Source organism: Pavona decussata, unplaced genomic scaffold, assembly GCF_977016875.1.
Source record: "Pavona decussata unplaced genomic scaffold, jaPavDecu1.1 SCAFFOLD_93, whole genome shotgun sequence".
In the NCBI taxonomy this organism is placed as follows: Eukaryota; Metazoa; Cnidaria; class Anthozoa; order Scleractinia; family Agariciidae; genus Pavona; species Pavona decussata.
The window spans coordinates 613233-637022 of record NW_028145510.1 but is presented as its reverse complement, the minus strand read 5'-3'; the positions used below and the strand labels follow the sequence as shown (position 1 = coordinate 637022).

The 23790-nt window shown below is 40.7% G+C and overlaps 1 protein-coding gene across 2 annotated transcripts in view; it reads right to left on the bottom strand.

Annotated features, from left to right (window-relative positions):
- The window catches only part of LOC146473453 (uncharacterized), a 52131-nt gene extending 29253 nt beyond the window's left edge, over positions 1-22878 (bottom strand). For both annotated transcript variants that reach the window (XM_085118118.1, XM_085118119.1), the window contains exons 1-28: positions 22511-22878; positions 20019-20168; positions 19372-19455; positions 19141-19272; positions 18225-18298; positions 17411-17522; positions 15593-15931; positions 14767-15012; positions 13943-14005; positions 12863-12925; positions 11587-11745; positions 10584-10667; positions 9462-9524; positions 8457-8519; positions 8078-8152; positions 7903-7986; positions 7238-7300; positions 6402-6485; positions 6099-6182; positions 5724-5798; positions 5531-5614; positions 5080-5142; positions 4887-4970; positions 4458-4541; positions 4047-4130; positions 3182-3265; positions 2308-2403; positions 522-605 (exon numbers count right to left, since the gene is read on the bottom strand). In XM_085118118.1, coding sequence (XP_084974244.1) covers positions 522-605; positions 2308-2403; positions 3182-3265; positions 4047-4130; positions 4458-4541; positions 4887-4970; positions 5080-5142; positions 5531-5614; positions 5724-5798; positions 6099-6182; positions 6402-6485; positions 7238-7300; positions 7903-7986; positions 8078-8152; positions 8457-8519; positions 9462-9524; positions 10584-10667; positions 11587-11745; positions 12863-12925; positions 13943-14005; positions 14767-15012; positions 15593-15931; positions 17411-17522; positions 18225-18298; positions 19141-19272; positions 19372-19455; positions 20019-20168; positions 22511-22681 — 2931 coding nt within the window. In that variant the 5' untranslated portion in view covers positions 22682-22878. The remainder of the gene's footprint in view (positions 1-521; positions 606-2307; positions 2404-3181; positions 3266-4046; positions 4131-4457; positions 4542-4886; positions 4971-5079; positions 5143-5530; positions 5615-5723; positions 5799-6098; positions 6183-6401; positions 6486-7237; positions 7301-7902; positions 7987-8077; positions 8153-8456; positions 8520-9461; positions 9525-10583; positions 10668-11586; positions 11746-12862; positions 12926-13942; positions 14006-14766; positions 15013-15592; positions 15932-17410; positions 17523-18224; positions 18299-19140; positions 19273-19371; positions 19456-20018; positions 20169-22510) is intronic.
- Between the last annotated feature and the right edge of the window lie 912 nt (positions 22879-23790).

The window sequence follows — 23790 nt, the reverse complement described above, 5'->3', positions numbered from 1 at the left end:
TAACCAACATAAAACTGAGGGCACAAACATTGGTCTCCAAGTAATAAAAAGAGAGATAAGTGAAATTTGTAATTATACCAAATTATGGTGATTTTCCGCTAGCTTCTTTACCGTGGCCATGTTACTCTGTCGCGCTGCTCTCACTCACTTGAATAAGACTAGTTTTCCTTACTTTGATTCTAAACCGATTGTAACGTCACTTGACGGGTAATTACGTCGGCTTCGCTCGCGCGCACAAATCGCGCATGCGCACAAGGTGCAATTTTTCGCGTGTTTTCTGAGTTAAGGTACTCCTTTGGCAATGATTATTCGACAAATCGAGAAGTTTAAGGAGAGGCAAAAATGACCAGCGACGAATTAAGGTATTGATAGTGTTAGACAACGACACTCCCAGATTACTAAGCACACAACATGCTTGAAAAACTCGGTCCCAGTAATTCTCCGACATGGACTTACGTCTGAATTAGTTGCAGTTCCGTTGATTGTATGTGTGAATGTGAATGGCCTCAAGTTATTATTACCTCGTCGTAGCATTCTGTGTACTGTTGCTGTGTCTCGGCGAAATCTTGTTCCAGTTGCTGAATTCTCTTCTCCCTGATTACTACCTACAAACACAGTTAATGGCGTGCAACGGACTTAGACTGTTTAGAGCCGTAAAGGATCGCCCGCATAAGCTTTAGGGGCGATCATTTAAACGACGAATCAGTGGTAACATCGCAATTTTGTGCTCATTGCACTTAAGGGACATTAAAGGAACTGCAACCAGTTTACGGTGAGAAGTGAACTGAATTTTTAGTCGGTGTCTTTTGGGTTTCACTAGAGAGTGTTACGCAAGCGGACTTGCCGCGACTTAGGGCTGGCGGGGTGCCAAGTGAAACAAGCGACCACCGGCTTGCAACTTATCGCTTCGCGGTCGCATAATATTCAGATGAAACCCGAACATGGAGCTTGCTCACTGGGCTCAATTTCTAGCTGTTTTGAACTCCCGCGTCTTTGGGAGGATGAAACCGCCCGCTGGCAGGTTAGACAAAAGCTCCAAGATAAGCCCGCTAACGGGTGGGCGTGTCCCACAGACAAACCCCAGTTGTTCAAATTTATCTAGCGGATAAGTCGCTATCCAATGGATAAAATGTATTGGTTGGAGTACAGATTATCCGCTGAGTAGCGATTTATCCATTGAATAGAGTTATCCGCTGTTTGAACAACCGGGACGAGAACATTAACCGCGGAACACATCAGCATGAAGGCAAAAACTGTGTGGCTCTTAAAAGCCGCAGCTTAAACGTGCGGGCGACCTAACAGGCGTGAAGGGTCGTTTTGCCACCCGAAAAGCGCGCGTTACAATGGGCAGTTTGTCGCCATGGCAACATTCAAGACCATATCTTTCAGCAAAAGCTAAAGTCGACTTATCCGTGATCAATTTTAACTAGAGCAGAAAAAATGGTCTAAAAATGTTGTCATTCTACAGACAACAATAACCGGAGACCTTCTGCTAAAAATATATTTATTAGAGTCATCTATAGAAAATATCTTACATTTCTCAATTGATTCTTTTGCATTGATGTCAAAATTCCATTATATATTAATCACTTATGGCCAGCCATATATTAATTATCTAGATATAATTTTGTTTTCATTATTTTTTCGATTGATAGTTTCGATGCCTAAAAAAAGGATCACAAATGATCGGTAATTATTCTTCAGGAATAAAGATCAAATAATTTTAAATGGCTAAAAATCACTTTTATTTTTGAAATCACCGGAAACTGCGAACTGTATGAGTGAACGCTTTGGATGAAAGATGCATGGTCTTGAATGCGCAAAGCTGTAACGTTTGCTTCTAAAAATACGTTTCTTCACGTTTCTATTCGTCCAAACTTTGAATCAAAGTAAATCAATAAAGGCTGATTAAAAAAAAGTACAAAGTCTTGATATGCAAGGACAATCATCGAGTTCCAAAAGTATAAAAGTACAAAAGTAGAAAAATGAAGCTTCTGCTAAGCGTGAAGTGTTACAACTTCGAAAATAAAAAAGATAAGGGGACTCTGACATGTACACAAATAAAAACAGTATGTATGAACTGCAAGTTAGACTGAATTGTGAGCAAATTGAGAACTGTAAACCCATTATCACGTATGCCTATGTCAGTCTTGCAACGCTGAAATATGTTTACAAAAAAACTTCACGCCTAAACGTTTTGATAAGGCTTTGTAACCAAATTTAGTGGACAAGCCTGAAAATGAAGCTCTAATCTTGGAAGTAAGAGTTGTTGTTTAGGAAGAGTTCCCCTCCTCCTTCCGCACTCACATCTTCAGCTGTTTTTTCTTTGAGGTCCTCGAGATCTCGACTGCTTTCGCTGAGGTCTCTTTCAAGTCGGCTTATAACGTCCAGCTGCTGAGAGATCTAGAATATAGAAAGGAAAACTTTGGTGAATAGTTGAACATTAAAGCTGTCACGGAGATTTCGCTGTATATTGGTGAAAACTGCTCAAATATTTGACAAAGAACTCTGTAACTTGAAATTGCTTTCAGAGCACCGGGACGAAAATGTGAAATGATTTCTGACTGACTGACGGACTGACTGACCGACTGACTGACTGACTGACTGACTGACTGACTGACTGACCGACTGACCGACCGACCGACTGACCGACTGACTGACTGACTGACTGACCGACTGACCGACTGACCGAGTGACCGACTGACTGACTGACCGACCGACTGACCGACTGACTGACTGCCGGACTGACGGACGGACTGACTGACTGGCTGACTGACTGACTGACTGACGAACTGACTATTTGGCGGATAGAAAACTGACTCACTCACGTAATGTTTCTTTCTGGTATTCAAAGGTTTTAGTATTATTTTCATCAATCAATCAGAAGCGCTACCATGGCAACAGAGTAACTTAATCCATCAGTAGGAAACTATTGCCGACTTTTTTCGAACAGTGTTGCAACATTCCCCTGCTTCGGTTAAAAGTGATGTTACAGCTAAGCCTGTGCTCAATATTCTTTCCTTTAAAGAAGGATAATACAAACGAGGCACATGCGTCAATGCAATGTAAAGTGAACCAGTTGTCTCGATTGTATGCCAAACCGCGACATTTTGCTTCCTTTCCCGGGAAAAAAATTAACACACTACGTTTTCTGATATTGAATATAAAATAGCAACAATACCTCTCGTTCTTTATCCCTTTGTTGGTCTTTCAAATAAGACGTTTCCGATTTCAGATGATCGATCATTTCATCTCTCTTGGATAACTAAAAGGGAAACGAAAAACCCGACCGGTTAATTAGGTCATTCTGTAACAAAGGATGCTCTTACTAATTTACATCAAATTATTCTTCAAAATGATGACAAGAAACGATAAGAAAATGTTAGCGAACAAATAAAGTAACTGCGAAGGAGGGCAGACAGGAGGACAATTAGACCAGCCTCGGCGCAAACGTTCTCGGTGGACTCGTCACGAAATAGGAGAGAAATGCGTGACAAGCGCACAAAGAACAGATGCACACGAAGCTGAAACTCTCATCAACATAAAATTTCTCCTTGTAATATCAATGCTTATTCAACCCCTGAGGTCATGAGAAGTAAGGACATGATCACTCAAGATGAATTTTCTCGATATTTTGAAAACTTCTCCCCAGTACTTTTATAAGAAAAGTATGGGGACAAGATAGGAGAATTTAGTCTTTGATATGAGTGACGAGCCCAAATAGCGTCTGTGTGGTAGGCTAACAAAGAACAGGGCCGGGTTGTTCGAAAGCCGATTAATGCTAATCCACGATTAAAAGTTAACCGAGGTTTTCATCTCGCTCATTAAAAATGATTTTAAAGGCTCACTTTTAGCTTATGGAAAAGAAAAGTTTAAAGAAAAACTAAGGGACAAAAATCTTTTGGACGAATCCTTAAGGATTAGTAAATATACTCGAATCAAAGTTCACGTTAACCCAGGATTAGCTTAATTGGGTTTTGAACAACTGGGCCCAGATGCACACGAGGGTGAAACTTTCTGGTGCATGATTAAGAAGAAAAGAGTACCTTGGCCAAAACATCCCTGTGTTGTTCCTGTAGCTCATCCATCTCTGAGGCCAGGTGTTGAATCGTGTCCTCTTTCATGTTAGCCTGCACCGAAACAACAACATAAACGTTTCTTTGACCATATTCATCGGGTATCCAAATCCTCAATACATTTACATGTAACTACGTCACACAAATAGGGTCTATCTAGCTACCTCGCTTAAAAGAACAGTAGACCTGCAACCTCAGTCAAAATCTCTATTTTCACTGGACCCTGATAACCTGCAGCTGCATTGTGTTTAGGATTGGGAGCATTGTTCTGTTGTTCATTCTTTTGTCCTCTCGGCCAACCATGTAAGACGTTGCAAACGGTACAGGTCACCCCTAAAAAAACAAGAAGGAATTCTAGGGATTCTTTTTTATTTTCTTTACCTCGTGCACTTTCTGATCCCGATCACCTTGGAGTGACGTCATTTTCAAGTTAAGTTCCCGGATGCTGTCTTCGTAATGCTCAAGCTATGAAGGCAAGAGGTGTACAAGTCGCTTAGGTATAACTTGCACGACAACGAACGAAAGGAATGGTCAAGAGAAGTAAAAAAAAAAAAAAAGAAAAAGAAAAATTGTTGCACTTTGTTTGATATCTAAAGACAAAAGTTGCCTACCTTTACATTTCAGTAGTGTTAAATAGCCCATTTCCGAGTTGCTGTGAACCTCATCATGAAAGCGAGGCTAAATGCAAATTAGTTTGCGTATAAATGAAACTAATTTTCATAATCAAATCTTTGCACTTAGCTTCACTTTCATAATGAGGTTCAAAGCAACTCGGAAATGGCAAATTAAGTTTAGCTAACAACACAATACCTTGTCGGTGTATTCTTCAGACTTGGACTTCATTTCGTTCAATTTCGCTTCCATATCAACCACAGCAACATTCCTTTGCTGCATCTGCAGGCAAAATGAAAATGTTCCAGGGAATCTCAAATGAGAAACATCGAAACCCTCCAAGAGTGGAGTTACAACCAACAACAACAACAAACTGAAGCTTTATTCTTACATCTTGGAGACAATCTTCATACTGTTGTCTAAGTCGCTCAACTGATCGCTCATGTTCTCGAACCTGCAGAGCGAAAAGTTAAGTCAGATTTACTCAACGAACCATTAGGTACCTATTTCATGATGATAATGTGCAATATTTCCTCACAAACCAACATTTTCTATGGCTGACGGAAAGATGTGCAACCTCTAGAGCTTCTGTGGGCAAGAGAGATCAGTCCAAATCTCCGACACTTTTTTTTCCGATAATAAGCACACCCCCGAGTATGAACCAACGAATTAAAACCATTAAGAAACACAAAATTTCCTCTGATAATAACGCCCTTCCCCTTCCCGAAAATAAACCTTTTAAAAAGCCCAATTCAGGGTATTACAACTTCTTTACAAAGTAACTTAATATGTAATTGTAAATCGTAGAGTAGGAAACACAAAGGAAAGATAAGCGCCCGTACATTATCTTCAGCTTTTTGTTGTTGTTCCTGAAGAGCTAACTTCTCGATCTTTAGTTTATGGATAGCTTCTTCTCGCTTGGCTACCTGGAAGATACACAGCAACGTTAATGATAAACAACTAAAATCAAAAAGGTCTTAAAAGCCGTGCAAAGAGTTAAAACTAACACTAAAAAGAACACTTTTAATAACAAACCTCTTCTGAGAGCACGTCCTGTTCGCTCTGGGTGGAAATTTTGTAGGCTTGAATTTTAGCTTCGAGTCTTCCTTTCTGCAAGTGAGAATACGGGTAATGAGACGCGAAAAATCAAGTCTGTTAACCCAGTTCGGTCGCCGAATTCGTTAAGCGGTCTTCTTGAATAAAGCGCCGAGCGAAATTTGGGAAGAGGACAAAAGTGACGGGGGGGGGGGGGGGGGGTAGAGCAGCCCCCAACTCAGCCTCCTCTTATGCTCTTTCCAGATTTCACTCTCGTACCAACCTGTCGGGTAACTAAAGTAAATTGAGCAAAATCGTTTTTTTGGCACTTTTGGGCGCTAAGAAAGCAAACAAATGCAAGGCAAATCTCTGTACCTCTTCAATGGCATCCTTCAGCTGCTTTCTGCTGGCGTCCAGGTCTCCCTCTAACTGCTGAATCGTGTCATCACGTCTAGTGATCTGAACAAACACGCAAAATGTCAAATACGAGCAACTGTGCCGTGACGTATACAAAAACCAACAATCTGTGTCATTCGATCTGGAAATAGAAAACTTCTGTGAAAAACCATCAGTGGGCGATGGATGATTTCCAAACGAAATGCACCCGCCGGGAATATATGTGAAGTAGCTTCCCCCAACCCCTCCCCCCGCATTTACTCGAATGACAAGTTATCTTACGTCATCAAGCGCTCTGCGATGATTTTCTTGAGCTGTTAGCAGTTCCAGTTCAAGCTTTTGAATGGCTTTCTCCCGGCGAGCCACCTGAAAGAAAACAAAGCAACAATCAAGTTTTATATCCGAGTCATAAGGGACCTTAAGATTTGAGTACGTGTATAAGATTAATTGGGACTTTTCGAATCCAGTTAGCATGCTTTAGATAATCACTTTCCAGACCAATTTTGTTTTAGGATCTCCTTATCTGCTGGTGAGCAACAGGAAAGAGCGAGAGTTCTTAGGAATTGACTGCATTGAAATTCGAAACTCGTACTTGCATTCAATTTCAGTCTCGGACCCAAATCTAAAGGTCCTTATAGGTATTAAATGTCCTGAAAAACTATTGCCTTGTGTTCCTGTGTTCCTCTCCTCTGAGAAGGGGTGAATCAAACTGCGTCTAAAAGAAGAACATTGCCCGGTCCATTCGCGTCTCTCCCCTCCCCTCAGTGTCACTTGTAGACACGTTTAGTGGGCATCACAGTGCGAAGTCTCACGCTTCAGATGCTATAGTTGAATTTTCAGGCATGATGCCGGACTGCAACTTAAAGGACCCTAGTCAGCCTCCGCCATTTTCGATACGCGATGCCATCGAAATTATTGATATTGCATGGTGAAGCGAAATCTTATTGCTTAACTGTAAGTTGTGTTCCTGAAAGTATGTTTCATTATCCTTAGTAGTTTCACAGTGATTTCGTTCATTTCGACATGCTCCGAATAATTACAATAGCCAAACGCTCGCATATAAACAAAAACAAAGGTGTGGCTGACTAGGGCCCTTTAATACTAATTTAAGAACTAACCTCATCCACGAAATCTTTCTGTTGAACTTGAAGCCTCTGTAAAGCTTCCTCCCGGTGGGACACCTTCAAACAAACGAGAAAAACAAACAGAGAGATTTTCCCTTTGGTAATGTGGGAAAAATAAAAGGATAGACGATGGGTCCTCTAGTCCTCGGTCAAAAATATTATGGTATATCATTACACCGATTTTCTTAGGAGGCGTTTCTATATGGTCTCAATCTCATACCTAGAGTCCTCAGGCTCTTTGGCCAACGGTTGGTCGCCTGGCGACCAACCGCTGGCCAAAGAGCCTGAGGACTCTGGGTACGAGATTGATACGGTCTTTACACAAACTACCATTTCCGCATGAACTCGACGTCCTGGAAAAGTGCAGACTTTGGAAATCCTCAAAGAAGTAAATGAAGACTTGCCGATTTTTCTTTGCAGGAATAGACGACCAACGTAATGTGTTGTGCAAATAAAAAACTGTTCTCTAGTGGTCACGTTACTTCCTAACCTCGTCGACACCGAATTTAACTCTCTTTCTTTTCTCTAGAAAGGTTTAAGAGCAAATATCCGGCAGGCCGCTGCAGGCGCTTTATATTTTTTGTTTTGAGATTCTTGTAAGGCCCAAAATAAGAGCAAGAACGGTCTTTCCTCATGTATTAACAAATAACGGATCGCACCTTGGATTGAGCTTGATCATGTTGATCTTTCAAGGTTGACAGCGTCGACTTCAGCTCCCGCAGTTCAGCATCTTTTTCATCAACCTGCCATAAGCGAAATTAACAATTATATGATACATCTGACAACTCTACAACGAGAATGTTACGAAGAACTTCAATGTTTTATTTACTGTACCACTTTTTCCAGATGGCCAGACTTCTCCAGGCCGCTCACTTGACTCCGCTCCAAGCGACTTTCCAGGTCAGTGAGCTACAAAAGACCATTAAAGAGGTATTCAACGCCGATCACAGTCAAGAAGAAAACATTCAGAAGGAGCTCATCTATTTTTGCATTCAGCTTTTAATTTGTGGCATGATTACCAAACCAATAACTCAAAGACAATTTGCAGTCATACACAACATCATCAAATACTGTCACGTTACGTGTACTCACTATACTCCCCCCCCCCCCTCCTCCCCCACACCAAAGTTTCATTCTCGCCCCAGTCTTCCGTCGCTTCTTTTCATCAAAAGGGAGTAAACAACTTCTGTCGGTTTACTTTCAAATAGCTTACCCTCTTGTTAGCGACGTTTAGTTTGTTTTCGAGTTCTGATTGCTTGCGGCTGTATTCTTCAATCTGTAAAATTAAAACCACACAAAGACGACCCAAAAATGAGTAAGCACAACTATTTCGCCATTTTTATGATATGAAATAAAGTCGAAAGTTTCCACTGTAGAAACCAAATAAAGGCAGATATTTGAGTCTCCTTAAGCTCCCGTCAAACAGCTCATGACAGTCAATGATAGTTAAAACTCGCGCGCTCGTTTGACCACTAACTATCATGCGCTATCATCGACTATCATCAACTATCATTCACTTTGAGCGTATTCAAATTCTTCATGATAGTTTTTCGGTCAGCTGTTTTCTCCACCAGCGCTCTCTAGATTCATTTTCCGTTAGTTCTTCCAACAACTGAAGAAAAACTAAACAGGCTGCCGCCCTCTTTCGCCGCGAAAAACTCATCCATACGAAGTTTTGTAAATTAAGACGCCATGTTTGCAATGTTTACATTTGGCAGATGCCTGACACTAGATGCTCACGGAAAACTATCGTCGGCGCACCATGACTTTCTTTGAGCCGTTTGACCACCCACGTAATATTTGATAATAGTTTTGACTATTTTGAGCTGATTTTAAGCTTTCCGTAACAAAGAGCTCTCCCTATTATGGTGTCCCTTAAAAAGGGTCCACCGGTTAAACTGTGTCGAAACTTTTGAAGGAACATCACACTGATCTTCTTGGATTTCCATGTTTCAATCAGACATCAGACAAATTCGCCTACTCGAGGCGAAGTAGAAAAAAATTGAAACTAATAATTTACAATGAAACCAAACAAGAATGAGAAGGCGTTAATCGTGTTTGCAGCTAAAATATATAACACGTTGTAAAACTAAACATGCCAAAATCAAAACAATTATAAATAAACAAGAACAATCAACCGAACTGTCTGCACACAAGAATTAAGGTTCGGCTCCAAGTTTAATCTAGAATGAGAAAAAGACACGCTATCAAGCCCTACCGTGTCCGTCATCTCCTTGTTTTGATTTCGTATCTTCTGAATCACATTATTCCGATGGGAAAGCTGTGAAGGATAATAGAGACATTTGCCACGATGCCCAACAAATATATTCCTCGTGCATTACCGTTAATACACAGAGAGGGAAAAAATATGACAGTTGTAACAGAGAAATGGAACACCACAAAACTGACTACAAAGTAGCAGTTCAAACAACATCTCCTTTCATAATCCCTTCCTGCAAATGTGCAATTTACTCTTTTGGATTTAAAGAATGTTGGAATAAATACATTACGGAGCCACGATCGAGGAGCAAACCAATTCATGATAAATTAAGGCCAAGATTGAGCAGGTTTTGATCGAGGAAGTTTCCAAACGTAAAGTTTGTTTACAGTTCGAATTGGACTTCTTGAAGTCGTGGTCACAATTGAAATTGGCACAGTGAACATGCGTCTAACACATTAAACAAGACAATACCTCTCTTTTCTCTTCGTTTGACACTTCACAAAAGCAAACCTTAAATCGGTTTAAGCCACTCTACAAGGTCTAGCTGACTCGTTGAGCCAAGGGAATCGAAATCCTGTAATCCTTCGGCCGAATGATACCCGCGCAGCCGCGTATCAAGGGACGCTAACTTTGCGCATAAAAGCAGAAAATTATGCAAACCACACAGATGTTCTCTCGACCATTTCAAATTTAAAACAATGAAATTTCGAAAGGAAACGCTATGAAAACAATGGACCTATTGTTTGAGATGATAATGTATGGTCAAGTGTTATAGAACATGTGAAGAGGTTTTACACTGCGTTCAACAACGCGAAAGACAACTTTTGTTTATAATAAATTGAACGGGGAGTGTCTGCGCCATGAACATAACTGATCCACCGCAGCGACGTTTGTGGAGCACTAAGCTTTGGCAAGTCGGAGAAAAAAAGAAGACAAATATTCGGAATGGGAGGGGGGAGGAGAAGGAAGCGGGAAAATGATTTGTCGAGTGAAAACACCATTTTAACTCGATGAAATTTTATCAGTAATAGAGATCAAAGGCTTTTTCTCCCGTAATTTCCGTGCATGTGTTAATCACACTACCAACAAATTAAGAGCAGTTTATACTACGTCCACTACCTGGGCAACAGCTTCCCTGTGTTTATCATCCAAAGAAGATACCTCCGCTTTTAACTTCAAAATAACATCATGCCGCTCTGCAACCTAAAAAACAGACAAAGCTTGCGTAACATACTCTTATCAAACCGTTTGAACGCTGTAAGTTGTCTTACTGACATGAATCTTGTTTTTTTTTCTCTTGAACATAACATTTCCACTGTTGAAGTAGCATTACAGTAGCGACTGGGCCTGTGCCTTGCACAACTTAAAGTAAACTGACGTTATCCCACTTGATACCGACAGTCGCAACTTCCAGAACTCCGCTTCTAATTTGTTTTAAATTCAAATGTTGCTAACTGTTCCGTCTTCTCTGAGTCCCCGACTGCATCCGCTTGCGACCTTGTTTTTTTATTATTTCAAAACGCTTCAAAAAAGGAGATTTGCAAAAACGTTGCTCGAAGGAGAGATTCTTTTTTATTTTATAAGGAGATTTATCTCAACGTGTGAACAAAAAAGCGAAGATTTTACCTTTAATTTAAATGGAAGCACCAAAACTAAGCGACAAACTGATGGAAAGAAACAGAGTTTAATTTCGAAAACGATGGCGAAACAACAGTGGAAGAACTTGTATGCGTTAACGATCATTTTGCTAGGAACCATAACTGATCATGACTCCTATTTTCACTGAAAACTATCGAAAATGCTACTTTGAAAAGACGTTTCTTAATATCACCGTTTTTGAATGGCAACGATCGAAAACAGTAACTCAAAAGTGCGGACAAGGGGGTGAGTTCTGTCGTCTTCAGAGTTAGCAAAGCTTAAACCATCCAGCGTTATCCATGCTGATGATTGAAAATCATTTTTAGCTTTTCATTTTCGTCTCACTGAGTTTCATATAGTTTTAGTGTGCGTTAGGGTAGCCTTGTAATATCCAGAGATTCACAGTTCCACAAGAGCCACTCTTGTGAAACTGTGAATAAACCATTTTGCTCCATTTTTTCTTTGTTTCTTTACTTTCTCGTACCTCGTTAGCAAGTGCATCTCTCTGATCCTCAGAGTCCATTTGCAGTCGTTTCAATTCCCTTTGTGCCGCTCTGCCTTCCTCTTCTGATCGAGCGATCTGTTCGCGACACTTGATCACGTCTCCTTCCAGTTGCTGGATATGAAATTTATTTTTCTCCAGCTTAAATGGAAGACAGATAATCAAAACCATAAATTGTTGGCTGGCAGGCTAGAGCTAGCCTGAGAAGCAAGCGTTTCCGCCGATTTCCGTATTTTTGGACGCGCGCAAAATGGGGCCAATTTCTGCGCGGTCAAAGAGCGAAAAACGCGAACCGAACAAACGGAAAAAACTTGCTACGCAGGCTAGGCTAGAGTACGCTGTGGGCTGGTTTCTTTTTTTTTAAATTTCCCTTTTGGAGATCTGCCTCGATTTCTGAAAGTTGGCTCCAGCGTTTGAATGTTTAAATGAAGTTCTAAAGTGTGACCTTTCAGATAAAAGCTATTAGGCAGTACTTTACTGTAGTACATCATCATCATCATAATCATCATCATCATCATCAGCCAACTGCCCTGCAGTCGGTCACGAGCTTTCTCCGCCCCTTCCGGTCTTGTACCCTGCTTCGAATTTCTTCTGGTGTTGGTGAGTATGCCTGCCTGATTACGCTGGCAATGTACTGTGGTACACTGTTTATTTTCATGTATAACATTAAGGTGGTTCTAATTTTCTAGTCTGCAAATACAAAATCTACGTGTAGTCTGGAGATGGAAATCCTGAAGTGTGACTAACAAAATTATATATCTATTCTTATTTGTTTACACTGTAAGCTTTAATTAACTTGTTATAGCTTTAGACAAGAGATCACTATTACGTTCTCTAAGCAAAATACTCCGACACTACAATCCATTCATTCACTGAAATCAGAGCAGTCCATTTTGTTTATAATGCTGCACAAGGTGGTTCAGTGTAACGTTGGTATCCGTGGATTTAGTAAATCGTTAAAAAAAAAAAAAGAGCATTCAGATGAAAGCCGTTGAGCAGTACGTTCACATCAGTACATATTGCTCCTTATTATGCTGTTCAAAGTGTTTCTATTTTGAGTCTACAGATGAAATCCTTACGTGTGACCATTCAAATAAGGGGTACTAAGAACACCGCCATATATCCGGTACTGTTTCTTTTCCAGTTAATTCCCAAGAAGAAATTTGGCACTCTCAGAAAAACAAACGAAATCGCTTCATTTAATGACGCAAGAGAAACAGCCCCAATGGCGCAAACGATAAATAAAAGAAAATGTTACCTCGTAATCGCAGTTTGCGTTATCTGTTCTAAGCTGACGGATTTCCTTTTCGTATTGTTGAATCTGAAATGAAAAGTTTCAGAGATTGTGAAGTGGTATCAATGTGTAACTAGAGATGAGAACGACTAATGCACTCATCTATACCATACTCTGAGGGCAAAGTACCGGCTAGCATGGGTTGCACTAGGTATTGTTCGCGAAAAAGCAAAGCTTGCGTGATAAAGGGACTGAGAAGGAGGCTGTTTTTCCTCTCCTTCCATCCCCCGCCCCTACAAAGAAGGGTGTTGAGCTTCGAAGGCTGCTAGTGTTTACGGCTTCGCTAGCCTGCAGAACAGGCGCTACTTTTTTGCGTTCTTCAATCAAGCAGAGGCAAGCACGAGGCGAGCGCGGTACGCGAATCACGCGCGATGGGAGGGGCGTGAATTTTTTTTTATATATTTTTTCGCACCCCTCCCATCGCGCGTGACTCGCACTCCGCGCTCGCCTGTGCTTGCCTCCTTTCGCCTGAAGAACACAAAAATAACGCCTGTTTTGCAAGCTACAGCATCGCCGCCAAAACTTTACCTTACAGTCAACAATACCACCAGCAGAGTCCGCTGGGATCATACAATCCCGATTTGGGCACAAAGCGGTCAAGTGCAAAACGTCCACGCCAGTTAACGAGTTTACGTGCCGAAAGTTTGTGAGAAATATCACGGCAAGCCATCAATCAGTATTCAAGAGGAAACCTGTTTCAAGCTGACTGTGGTCTGGCAACGAAAACCTAACGTCATTAATACTTCCCCATAGCAACAGCATTGTGTTAAACTGTGAACGTATGCTCACCTAGGCGCTTAAAACCGGGAAACCTCATGACAAGGACCACCCCAGAGAATATCACAGTCAATCCTTTATATTTTTTATTACAAATTTATGGCATACAAAAACAGAAGCCAAGGGATGAAATGCAAAAGAGTCTAAGACCCATATTACTGAAAGCAGATCACCAATGGTACTTAGATGAAAATAATGATGCAAATCAAAATGTGACGGAGTACATTCAATTTACCGAGATTTGTTTGAAGTAAAATTCATCCTCACCTCCTTAAGAGCAGCATTATATCTGTCCTTTACAGTATCCAACTCCGAATCTCTTGAAGTTAACTAAAATAAAGAACAAATTTCGGCCGTTTGAAGGTTAGTAAACTGCCAGTATTTGATGTACACATTAGATAGTCCACACGAGCAAATAAAAGAAACAAGCAGGATGCTAGACTACAAGCTACCCCTGCTTACAGTTGGTGGTTGGTGATTACAAGCTCAATCGCGCTGTTAGCTTGTCACCTCAACATCCCTGAAAGCAACTTTCACAAACCCTCACCCTGTCTCTGTAAATTCGTCGTTCGCGCCTCGCGCTTTGGCCGCTATTGTGGCGCGATTTGACTGAAAGAATATACTTATCGATCCTTGAAAGAAAATAGGAAATGCCAGCTGGTAGTCTAAGTTAATATTTTTTGGTTTTCCTCTCAACCTCTCAGGAAAAAAAAAGAAAAAGAAGAAAGAATGGAAAATTGATTTCAATATATTCTCCGACGCGACTATAGCTGTAAAAATCTTTTCAACTAGTTTTAAAAATATTATGGACAATCCACTTGAGAGAATTGTAAAACAAACCCGACATTCTCAATCCACTAATTAAAACTGATGAGAATTCCAACAGTTTTAAACTCTACGAGAATGAGGATGTTGACGAAAGCCCTCGAGAGCCAAAATCAGTGAGTGCATGAGAATTTGGTTGCAGTCCGAGAGTGTAAACTTTACGAGGCTGTTATACCAGTGGCGTTCAGTCCGCTGTGCAGTGCTGCCTAAGTCATGTACAAATTACACCCCTAACACACGGAGTGGTTCAAAATGCACGCACAAACCTCGTTAACCAGTACTTCCTTGTGTCCCCTGGATGCATGCTGGCTCTCACTCAGTTGACTCTGCAGTTTAACCACTTCCTGTGCTGCTTTCCGTCGCTGGTCCTCACACACTTCCAGTTCAGCTTCTAACCGCTTCACTCTCTGCTCAAACTCACGCGACAGGTCCAACGGGATGCCTCCATTAGAGTCTGCTAACGACTTAACTTTGCCCTTAAGTTCGCGATTTTCTTCTTGGAGTCTAGCAACCTAGAGAAAATGACCAGTACAAAGTTAGGTACGATTGTTGTGAATGACAGTTTCCCTTAAAATGATGAAGAAAGAAGCAACGGGCCCCCATGGGCGCGATATCACTCCCTGTCGACTTGCATTGTGAACGGCAATTCCCACATGGGTGTACTCTGCTGTTAGACTGCCAACCGTCTCCTTCCCCTCTTTCCTCCCCACCCACCCCACCCCCCCTCCCCTTTCTAGCACCTATCATGTAAGCTAGTAAAAACGAGGACGCATTTATCGCGGCCTGCTCGCGGCTTCACTCGATCCAACGCGTGCTACATAAACTAGGGGAGACTGTTAACAGTCCAGCTTTCTTCTTGATCAAGTAACTATTCACGATACAAAAGCTTCTCGCTGTCAGTTTTGACTCGCAATTTTAGCTCGTATGAAAACTAAAACGAACAACTGAATTGTTTCAGACTCTCGCTTCATGCTTCACCTGTTGTCCTGTACTCACAGTATGGAGGAAAAGTGGAAGTACAGTCTTACCCTAACTCCTGAACCTGGACGAAATATGAGCTAAAATAACCGAAACACCTCGCAGTTAACAAACCTTAACTTTGCTGTCCATGTGTTGTTTCTCCATGGCCTTCAACGTATGATCTTTAGCAGCCACATCTGATCGTTTGAGCGTCTGTTCATCCTGTAGTTTCCCTATTTGCCCCTGGAGTCGCGCTATGGACAATTCGCACTCGCGTAACTCACGAGCTGTTTCCTGTTGTTGCTTTCGCGCGTGCTCCAAATCGCTCTTCAGCTTCCTGATTAGAACGTCTTTCTGGGTTATACTGCCTGAACATTCCTCAGTGTGCGTGTCAAAAGACTTGGAGTCGCCGGCGAACGATCCGATTTTCTCGTTACCATGGGCGTTCGTGTCCACAAGTTGATGGTTGGTCTAAGAAAAGGAAACGTCAGGAACGTAGATTATTTTCTGTTGCTTAGTTGACCAACAACAGACTGAGCTAAAAAAAGCGTTCACAACAGGCAGATGAGCAATGTTTGGGCGCGACTTCTGACGAAGATCATGCGAGAGCTGTTCTCGAGAGGCTCACGCAAGCCATCCCAGCGAAATCGCGCCAAGAAAGTTACTCAACACCTGTTACACAGGCCACAGCTCAACGTGGGATTTATCAGCTCCGAGGTCCTTTTCTTGTCACTACCCTAGTGACAGTTAATTTTCACACGAGGAAGTTTGAAGTTTACACTACTTGACACACTCTTTGTAGTCACAAATCTTTCCAATTTCATATACAAGAAAGTAAGACGTGTAACAAATGCAGTAACATTCGGGTGTAGTTCGCAACAAGTAATTCAAAGAGGAGTCTAAATTTCGTGAGTTCTCTGTCGATAAAGTAAGCATGTATTGTAAGTGCACATGGTGATTTGTTGGAATTTTTGTTTAATTTTGCTCTGAACATTTTGCAAATAAAAGGGCATTTGCAGAAGAGTTTTATACCTCATGCTTCCTTGGCATAAACAATTATGAAGGGATTACCTCGAAAAACTTTTACCCACTAATTTCAAATCATATTCATTACTGCTCCATCAAACAATTGACTACAATAAAGAGAAACTAAGGGGACAGAGAGGGAGATCCCCAGTATAGCTCTTGGCATACGTGAATTGCACTTGTTATTTTTAGACGTTGTGAAAGGGTATTAGTCTGTTGCCCAAGACGTCCGCAAACGTATCTGGATGCCTGTAAATGCCACTTAGGAAGCCATACTGAATATCCAACAACCGCCACTACACAATGCGCATGCGACGTTGGCACACTCCGATGACTTCCTGTGACGTCACACTGACAGTTTGCGGACGTCTCGAGAAACTGACTCCTGTTTGGATAATGTCTAAAAAGAAATTAAGTGGAATTCACATATTCCAGCCAACGCCCCTAGTTTCCCTCTCTGTCCCCTTATTTTCTCTTGATACAACGACAAGGGTATTTGATACTGAAAATTAATCAAAGGCCACCGACAGCTAAGATCCATCTGTAATGTCATGAAACCATTTTATGGACCCATACACATTAATTACCGCAAAATTGTGCAAAAGTTGTGACATTTGCCATAAACAATCCCTCTCAATCTCGACTAGTCTTTCCTAATCTAAGTCAACCTTATTCCATTATGTTTTAGTGTCACTTCAATGTTGTTTAACAGGTTCTTACACTGGGATAAAACCTGCTCAATCAATAAGCAACTCTGTCATTGTCACTCAAATAAATATATGATGATTATTGATTTGCACTGCACATGTGGAGGGAGGCATATTATATCACAAGGTGTCCCTCTGTCAAGCAACAGAGGAAACATGTCAGCCAGCTAGTGAATGCACAGAGTACATATTGTAGGATGGCAGAGGGAAAGTTTACCTGCTCCTTCCCTTTGAGATCTTTTTGCAACCTTTGGATCATTTGATCTCTGGCAGCGAGTTGCTTCTTTAGCTCTCCAATGTGGTCAGTGAGTCTCTTCTCTCCCTCTCGTCTATAAAAAACAATGTGTGAGTAATGAGTACTTCCTCTGTTGAAAGGCAACTTCTTCTCAACGTACAACCAACTTACTGGTATGTAGAGTGAAGGTGGCATGGTGGAATAGTACATCTTTTATTAATTAATTTTTTTTTAATGGCAGATCTAAGAGGAGGGACTCTGCAACACACACATACACCCCTTTGTTCACTGAGACAAGAAGGCCTGGAGGGTCATAGCATTTTCATTCCTAAAGCATTTTCAATGTGAAATCCCCTTTTGTAACCTGCTGTGCACCCACCCCCACATCAGTCCTTGCACAAACGTCTGGATCTGTCACACGGATGTGGAGTATACTACAAGGGTAAGGCATGGGACAAAAATACTAGCACGGCAGTTAAATGGAGCATCCCCTCTGAGAGGGAATCAAATGTTAAATGTGTGGTGAGGTGAGACCAGAAACCACAAATATTCCAGTTAGCTCACACCACACCACAGTGGCATCAGAGAGATGATTCTAATTGGTGCAGGACAGCAGGATGGAAGAATTAACAAAAGAAATGGGGACTGAAAAAGCCTACATGTACTTAGTAGCTTCGTAACATATGATAGCTGATTCAACCTCCTTTTCTAGGTAACACCCAGGACATTTGAAGTTCCTTGTTTTCAGTTTCTCAAAGTAGTTTGCCGTCATTTGTATGGAGAAGAGAACACTCACAACTCCTTTGAAGCTGCAGCATGTGCTCCTAAGATGGCATCAAGTGATACAGTCCTCAAGTCCAAACCAGCCAACTGTATTAAAATCAGAAATCAGCTGTTAGTTACTAAATAACAATGTAGACTCTAACTACCTGAAACGGAACAAGAGAGAATGAAATTTAGATGGCCAACACTCAACTGTAAACATAATATTGTTCAGCCTATCAATCATCCATGGGAAATGGGTTCTGTTTTGACTGAGTGCAGGAGGGATTCAACAAAGGTAGCATTTGAGATAGCAGAGGCCAAGCCTAATTTCAAATGGTTACTATTTGCATGTAATTGTGTCTGCTTGAAAGTGCTGGGCCAGGGGGAGGGAGCTGTGAACTTCCTTACTATCATAAATACCATTTACTCCCAGTCCACATTTCTTCCTTCACAGATCCCACTACTACACCATCTTTTCTGTAAGAAAATATTATATGTACCATATTGTCAATTTTTTCTTGTTTCTGATCTCCTCTTAGGCCAAGGAATACGGGCAACATTTACTGCAACTTGTCATGCAACAATGTTGCATTGCAAGTTGCGATTGTTTGTTGCCCGTATTACCACCTCTGTGCGCAACAAATTTTCATGTTGCAGAAAGTAGACACCGTTCCTACCTTTTGCAACATGAAAATTTGTTGCGAGCAGAGGTGGTAATATGGGCAACAAACAATTGCAACTTGCAATGCAACATTGTTGCACGACAAGTTACAAGAAAATTTGTCCGTGTTACTTGGCCTTACGAGCCCTCTCACACAAGCTGTTTTATCGTGGTTTCACCTCCTTTCTCTTGCAGTTCACATGCCCCTTTTCCATACTTTTCCACTGGAAATTCTCACTGGTCAGTAACTGATCCTTCCAAAGGTCAAATAAATGTCATATCTCACCTCCCATTTTCCTGTTGCCCTTGCAGTACCAATCAGGTTTACCAGATTATCAATGTCGAAATCCAAATCGTCCTGACGAGTCTCCAGATGAGCCAGCTGTTGGGTTGTTATGTTCAATTCTTCTTTTAAAGCCTATTGATTCAAGGAAAAATTAAGTGGTATGGCAGAGTGAAGAAAAGAAATAAAATATTTCTAGTGCAGCCATTGCTAGTGCAGGCAAGGATCTCTCACCTTGATTTCTGCTATATAATCTTTCTTCTCCTTGTTTAGCTTTTCAACTTGTATGTCCAGCTCAGATGCTCTCGTTGAATGTTCCTGGTCAAGAAAAGACATTTGTCAAACTTGAACAAAAAGATGGCAGCTGGGAAACAACAACAAAATGAATGCTTAATCTGGTAAACATCTAGACTAGCTTTAAATATTAAATGATTTTCTTGATACAAGAACTACTTAGTGCGAGAGAAGTAATAAATAATTAGTCATACACATAATAGAAAGATATAATATCATTATGCTATTCATATTTTGTTGATGTAATCCAAGAGACCACAGAGTCCTTATCAGGAAGCAGAATAAAAGATGGGACATCTTGGTGCACTTCACACTACATGTAAGTTCCAGGGGAGCACAAAGACAGCTGACCAGCTCGTCCATAACCAAGGCTGCTGCCTATTAGAAGCCCAGTAGCTCCAGTAGAAAATGCTCTGGGCAGCAAAATTTTTTGAAGTAGTACCTAACACTTCACATGTTGGGCTGCTACCTTCTTTGACTTTTGGCCTTGTGAGCTCATTGAATTTTTTCTTAGGCAACAGCCTTGACAACAACAATTATTTACAGCTGGGGAAATATCTAACACTAAAAATAACTATATTTAGTACCCTGAGTAACTGTGTAGTTCTTTGGAGTTTGCCTTCAACCAGAGCCACTCTGTCATTGGCCTCTCGCTCCAGCTCCTCAACAGTCTTGACCAGAATCTCATTTTGATCACTCAACTCGTTTACATAGGACTGCAGCGACTGAAGCTGGTGCTGAGAACAGAAACAAGAAAAATAAATCGTGCCGTTCTAGAAAGTATCCATACTCACCCAAGGAAGGTTTTTGTTGTCTGCTTCTAAAATTTTGACTTTTAAGACCCCCTTCCCCTTAGGAATTTCCAATGACCTTTCATGGGGTGGGAATGGATTTTTTCTGTAACTGCACATTAATAATTATTATTATTTAACTAAATTTGCAGCAAAAAATACTATTCTCTCCATTTATAGATCCATTCTGAATTAATGTTGAAGGTAAATTAATTTTATTTTATGTGATTTAACATCGTATGGCAATAAATGAAGAAGAAAATGATTTTAACAGTTCAAAGAATGTCTAGAACTGAAAAAAATTAAAAACAATACATCACCTGTAAAGAAACAAAAAGACCGACTGACAGACAGTTGGCCCCAAACGCTACCCCTTACACAGCTATAATTTAGTCCTCTCAAGCAAATTTCCCACCAACTTTGAATTAGGGCAAATGTGTGCCAAAATGTGGTGTTTATATGGGAAACTGATCACAATAATTCTGTGTAGAAATTGATTTCAGCAACATTCAACCTTAGGGAACTAAAAGTATTCAACAAAAGATTTAGCCAATCAAATTTGAGAAGTGCAGGTTTGGTGTAAAGTGGGAATTCACATTTTTAAGTTTCCATAAAATTGTCTGTTAAGTCCAAGGAAAAATTTGGGGTGCTTACCATTTATGCAAGCCACCCGGATGGAAATTCTCGGCATAAATACAAAATGATTTAGCTTGTCTTAACAGAAGATGGATAACATGCAAAATGTATGAACATCAGCTGTAAATCCCAAAAGGAGTAATAAAAATGCATCACTTTGACCAGAAGCCCATAATTTTAGAAGAACTCCATATTATGGAATGATACAGCTGTACGTACCATCTGATTTTCCAACTGGAATTTCCGGGTTTTCCATGTAAATGGTAAGCACCCCAGGAGACAAATACATGGAAAAACTTGTTCAAAATTGATTCATGTGACTCTTGTGGGTTCTAGAGGCTTCAAGTTTTATGTGCAAAATCTTTAGCCACTGGTGTCTTCAAATTTGAATGTTTCAGAAATTGATTCATATGGAGGTCTGAAGGCAGATTACTCAAACAAACAGTGTAAATTACACCATGATTCCCTAATTAAAAAATGGGGGCCAACTTGTATGAAAGGTCAACAGCAAGGGGCCAATACAGAAGAACAAGCTAATTTCATTCTCCGCAAGTTATTTCAGAGGACAACCCAGTCAAAAGTATTAATTTAACACAAACAGCAACTTTCCAAGTGTCTTTTGCCCTGCCATATTTATTTCTACATATAAAATACGCAGACTAAAATTAACATGCATACATGCTTTGAAGTCATCTTCGGATGACCCATATCTAGGAGGCATGGGAAATTTAATTATCAAAAGACACAACACTCCATTGACTGAAAGCCAACAGCCAAAATAATATTGATGGAGTCATTTTGAAGAAATCTAATGTATATGATTACAAGCATCTGCTGATTTACGAACTTATCTGTTGTTTTAAACCGTTCTAAACTACTACAGTTTCACGTGTATTTATTACCTTTTTAAAAGCATGCAACTTATGCCTTCTTTTAATACAGGATTATTCAGACAATCCTTCTCAGAAAACAATTGTCCACAGTGGCAGTTGCATAAAATTAAAGGATCAACGGGAAGTGAGTGCAGAATGGATTTAAGCCCAAGATAAGAAGATTTGGATATGTTAACTGCGCAGTAAAATAACAAAGAACAAAATAGCCAAACTTACGTCGAAAGCCATCAATTTCAAGCGTCTCTCTGTGATTATTCAATTACATGCCTCGGTGACCAAAACGTAAAAATGTAAACAAAACTGCTTCCTAACACCATACAGTTCCACGCAGCTACTAACTAAAGAGATTCCCTTTTGTCTAAAACTCAAAACATTCCGAGGAAGTCAGAAAACGCCTAATAAATGGAGAAAGAAATCCTGGGTTGAATGAGCGCGTTCCAAATCGCCGGTTGCAGAACCGCTAATATTTCGAACCGCTGGTCTGAATCGTGTTGCTCCGCTTTAAAATAGCTATTGAAAATGAATTTACCACGAAATCGGAGCATTATTCCTAAACAAAAATACTGTGTTGTGAAGCGATGATAAAAAAAATCATGGATTTTTTTGTTTTCTTTCGTGTATTTCCTTTCAGCTGGCGATCGTGTAGCAATTCCGCGTTCGATACAAATTTTCAATTTTAGATCGAATACTTAAGCTAAGATTAACAGTTTTGTTTACATCATACGTGGTTGCAGCAGACAAAATCGCACGTTTTCTTACCCTATGAGCTTCTTCCCTTTTTTCTTCCACCTCTTCCATGTCCTTCAGCCTGTTACGATACATCCCTCGTAGCTCATCCGCTAACAAACTATCGCTGTCATCATCTTCGTCGGTAAGAAGTTCTCCACTCTGCAGGTAACTCTCTCCCAGATTTGTCGTCCTCGAAGTCATCAGTTCGATTTTCCAGCAGCGATTTCGAGCGATGAACGTCCACCTGCCAGGCCGAATGCTCTTTTAGCGATCACTTGTTTTCCTCCATCACAAAAAACACCAAAAAGCCAAACCAAAGCTATACACAACCACCATCGAACGCGCAAGGGAAAGGACGCTTGTGTTCTGAGTTTTTGATTGGTTAAATTGTTACAACAAATGAATTGTTCTCATTCCAAATAAGGAGCCGCTATTGTTGTGATCAATTAGAAGCGAAAATGGCGGGAACAAAAAGCCAACGCTTTCCAGCATTGTTCCTGTAAACGATTTGTAGTTTCACTAATTAAACATGTTCAATGTAGACATTCTGTGTAAGGGATTATCTAATTTTTTGCTTGGTAATTAGTTGTGCATTGGAATAATATTAATTTGGACGCATTGTTTCGACGTAAACAAAAGAAATAGCTAGTGGAACGAGACTTTTGGATGCAGGGGACCACACGGCGCAAAATTAAATAAACCGTTCTGAATACGTTCCGTTGTCAGATCTCTTGTAGAAATGCACGTGTCAGACGTCACTTTACGTGTAAATAAACCAAACTGATTGCAGGGCTGACACTTCGGCAAAGGGCTTTATATTTAAAATAGCTAATGGTAGGGCATTTCTGTGCCCAAAAAAGCGGACATAAAACAGCGACTCCAGTTAAGCATTGCTTCTGGATCTCCTACATACACATCAGGCCCCAGTTGTTCAAAGAGCGGATAACTTTATCCACTGGATAAGTCACTATCCAGTAGAGCAAATGTACTGCAACTAACGCTTTAGGCAAGTTTTCCACATGATACCATACTTAAATTTGACATATGCTTCTACTCTATCCACAAATTATAGGGCTATCGGGAAACTCTTGCACACATTTCTTCTGCCGGATAGCGACCTATCCAGTGGATAAAATTATCCGCTCTTTGAACAACTGGGGCCAGCTGTGTCGAATAGAATGCACTCGAACGGACCAGCAGCAAATTTCTCTGCTTATAAATACGCGAACTGTTAAACTTGCGTTTACGGTTGCCATGGCCACGCTGCAGGAAGCCAAGATTACAATAATTATTCCGGGTTCTATAGATAT